General features: G+C 68.7%; 1 protein-coding gene across 1 annotated transcript in view; it reads right to left on the bottom strand.

Annotated features, from left to right (window-relative positions):
* Positions 1-3,649, bottom strand: part of ATP1A3 (ATPase Na+/K+ transporting subunit alpha 3) — a 14,242-nt gene extending 10,593 nt beyond the window's left edge. The window contains exons 1-7 of the mRNA XM_019541697.1: positions 3,573-3,649; positions 1,752-1,880; positions 1,537-1,596; positions 1,236-1,439; positions 794-1,069; positions 593-710; positions 207-475 (exon numbers count right to left, since the gene is read on the bottom strand). Coding sequence (XP_019397242.1) covers positions 207-475; positions 593-710; positions 794-1,069; positions 1,236-1,439; positions 1,537-1,596; positions 1,752-1,880; positions 3,573-3,578 — 1,062 coding nt within the window. The 5' untranslated portion in view covers positions 3,579-3,649. The remainder of the gene's footprint in view (positions 1-206; positions 476-592; positions 711-793; positions 1,070-1,235; positions 1,440-1,536; positions 1,597-1,751; positions 1,881-3,572) is intronic.
* Positions 3,650-3,655: the final 6 nt, after the last annotated feature.

A 3,655-nucleotide genomic window follows, 5' to 3' on the forward strand; every position in this document is an offset into this window, starting at 1 on the left:
GTCCCTAGACCCCTCCTTATCCCCCCCCAGCGAAACCTGGTTGCTTCTGCTTCCTCCCCAGCACCCCTGAGGGCCCTAGGCCCCTTCCCAGCCGCCCTTGGCGGTCTGTGCCCCCTCGCTTTCCCCCCAGGACCCCCTAGGGCCCCTGTCCAGGGGGTCTCTACCCCCGCGCCCCTCTGTCCCTGCCGCCCCGGCCGGGCGCTCACGGTGACGGTGGCCAGCAGCCCCTCGGGCACGTTGGCGACGATGATGCCGATGAGGAAGATGACGGCCTCGAGCCAGGTGTAGCCCAGAATGAGCGAGAGCACGAAGAAGGAGACGCCGAGGAAGACGGCGACGCCGGTGATGAGCTGGATGAAGTGCTCGATCTCCACTGCGATCGGGGTCTTGCCCACCTCCAGCCCCGAGGCCAGCGTGGCGATGCGGCCCATCACCGTGCGGTCGCCCGTGGCGATCACCACGCCCCGGGCCGTGCCTGCGGCGGTGGGCGGGGGTCAGGGCGGCCCCGCCGCCGCAGCCCTCCCTCCTGACCCGCACCCCCGCCTCCCCACCCTGGCGGGGCCCCTCGCCGCCGCGCCGCCCCCGCACTCACCCTCCACGCAGTTAGTGGAGAAGAAGGTGATGTTGCGGGTCTCCAGCGGGTTGTCGTGGGTGCAGTCGGGGGAGCGGGTCTGCGGCTCGGATTCGCCCGTCAGCGACGAGTTATCCACCTGGGGGGGGCGGGGTTGGCTCCAAGCGTGGGACCGGCCGCGGGGCGGGGAACTGGTGTCCCCGAGGGGTCTGGGGGGCTCACCTTGCAGCCATGGGCCGAGATGATGCGCAGATCGGCGGGGACCCGGTCTCCGCCCTTGACCTCCACGAGGTCTCCGACGACCACCTCCTCCGCGTTCAGCTGCATCTTCTCGCCCTCGCGGATCACCAGGGCTTGCAGCCCCTGTCCCGTCCCTCCCCGGACCTGGGGCACCATGTTCTTGAAGGACTCCATGATTTTGGAGCTTTTGGCCTCTTGATAGTAGGAGAAGCAGCCGGTGATGATGACCACGGCGGCCAGCACGATGCCGAGATACAGCTGGTGGGGGAGGGGGAGCTGAGCGTTACTCCCCCAGCCCCTCCGGAAGGGCCCCCACCCGCCCGCTCCGACACGTCCCGCTGGGCCCGGCCCCCAGGCCCACTGAGCGCCTCTCCCCTCAGGCCCCGCCCCCTTCGCCCGGCCCCGCCCCCAGGCCGGGGCTCACGTTGTCGTTGGAGGGCTCGTCCTCCGTGCCGGCCAGGATGCCGTAGGCCAGGAAGCAGAGGATGGCGCCGATCCAGAGCAGGATGGAGAAGCCCCCGAAGAGCTGGCGGCAGAACTTGACCCACTCGGGGGTCGTGGGCGGCGGCGTGAGCGCGTTGGGGCCGTCGCGCGCCAGGATCTCCGCGGCTTTGCTGTGGGTCAGGCCCTGGGGGGGCGGGGGCGTTACCCCAAGCCGGCCAGGCGGCCCGCAGGCGGGCGGGACCCCGCAGGGGAGCGGGGCTGGGGCGGTCGGGCCCCCTCACCTGCACGCAGTCCGTGTTGTACTTCCGGCAGACCTCCTCGATGGACATCTTGTGCTCGGTCTAGGGGCGGGGGGCAGTGAGACCCCGCCTCAGCCCCCCGAGTCGGGCACCGCCCCCTCGGCCTCCCCTGTCCCCTCCAGGTCCCAGCCGGAAGCCCCCACCCCCACCCCGCCCCCACGCGCGACCGCTCCCCCGGGGTTCCTGCCCCCACTCACCATGGCCACCTCCTTCTTGAGGTCATCGAGGTCGCGGGCCTTGGCGCCCTTGGAGCCCTTCTGGGGCGAGTCCTTCTCATTGCCCTTGTCCTGCGTGGTAGCCACGCGGTAGCTGTCAGAGCGGCCGTACTGCGTGGGGGGGTGCGAGGGGGGTGCGGACACACGTGGGGGCGCGTTAGCGCGGGGGGTGGGGCGACGGCGCCCCATGCCGGCCTGCGGTGACACCCCACCCACACCCACGCGTGACCTCATCCTCCACGCCCCCTGCTGGAGGACAGACCCCACTCGCGACTGATGTGCGGGGCCTCCAAGGGACTGGAGTTCAACCTCAGGACCCCACGAGTAGGTAATGGCTCTTACAAGGGCTGGGGTTGGACTCCAGGACCCCCGCGTGTGATTTATGGGTCTTCCAATGGGCGGGGGTCCGACCCAGCATCCCCCGCGCGACACTAAGAGGTCCTCCAAGGGGCCGAGGTCCAACACCAGGAGCCCCACGCGTAACTAATGGGTTAACAGGTGGGTGGGATCCAACCCCAGGGCCCCCACGAGTGTTTAATAAGTCTTCCAAGAGGCTGGGTTCTGACTGCAGCACCCCGCCCACGCATGACAACTGTATCCCCACCTCTTTCCCTACCAGCCCCATCCTCCATTCCCAGCCCCCACTCATGACAGAACTGGTGTTCCCCCCTCTTTGCCTAGTGACCCCCAGATCCTCCATAATCACCTTCAGCCCCCCACGCATGACAGCCCCCCTAACCCTCCGGCCCTCCCATGCGGGGTAGACGTGAGGGTTTCCCCAGCACCCCTGAACCCACATAAGTGGCCCCACGCGCGACTCACGTGGTTCTTCCCCTCCCTCCTCCCCACGTAAGATGCCCCCCCTCCCCCTCCATGGGATTGTCGGATCAGCTGCTCCAGTTAATCCGGCTCCAGACGGGCTGGGGGGAAGGGGTGACGGGTGTGGATGTAAGGAGGAAGGGGGCATCCCTAATAGACCCCGCACCCCGCAGACACGCGTGGGGGGCGACCTCTTTATGGGATCAAAAAGGGGTGAATCTAGGGGGGGCTAACCCCCGGCAGACCTGGCTTGCCGCCAGCACTGCGGACAGCTCTAGGTCCCGCCTCCTCGCATGACCCCCCCACGCGTGTCCTTAAAGCCCCCCGGCATTTAATACCCCCTCTGGGGGGGGCAATGCAATGCCCCCTAATAGAGGACACACGTCACGTGGCACGGGGGGGGGGTCGGAGAATCAGCACGCAGCTTCCCCCCCGCCCCCCCACGTGTGACGTAGCCCCGCCGCTGGCACGTGACCAGATTCCCGCGGGGGGGGGGCGGGAAAGCGGGGGAAGGGTCCGTCTGTCTCCTTCTCGGCAAGGTGACACCAGCCCGGCTCTGCCCCTCGCAACCTCCCCCTCTACGCGGGGAGATCACGCGTGGGAGGGACTGCCAGAACCCCCCGCCAGGACCTCGGGAGACCCCAAATTGCCACAGACCCCTCCTCCCCAAAAGAGTGACTAGCAGAAGGGAAAGCCCGGAGATGCGGGGGGACATGCGTTGGGGAGCAGAATCACGCGTGAAAGGAATCATGCAAGGGGGCAGATACAGCTATGGGGGGCTCAGGGGGGAGGGTTGGGAGCCAATGTGATCTTCCCCCCAGGATTCACATCGGGGGTCTCTCGTGGGTTGTCACGCTTGGGGGACCCCCATACTACCTCCCCGGGGCTCCCCGCGGGGTTTGGGACCCCAGTGGTGGGGATCGGGAGACGCGCTCCTTCACAGAGACCCCCCCCTCCCCGGACACGCGTGGGTCCCGGACCTACCCCCATGGTGTCCGGCGGGCCCGGGGCAGAGCACGGACGAAGCGCAGCCGTGGCCGAACCGCGTCGCGGACTGAGCCCCCCAC

Source organism: Crocodylus porosus, unplaced genomic scaffold (genome assembly GCF_001723895.1).
Source record: "Crocodylus porosus isolate Cpor-Errol unplaced genomic scaffold, CroPor_comp1, whole genome shotgun sequence".
Classification (NCBI taxonomy): domain Eukaryota; kingdom Metazoa; phylum Chordata; order Crocodylia; family Crocodylidae; genus Crocodylus; species Crocodylus porosus.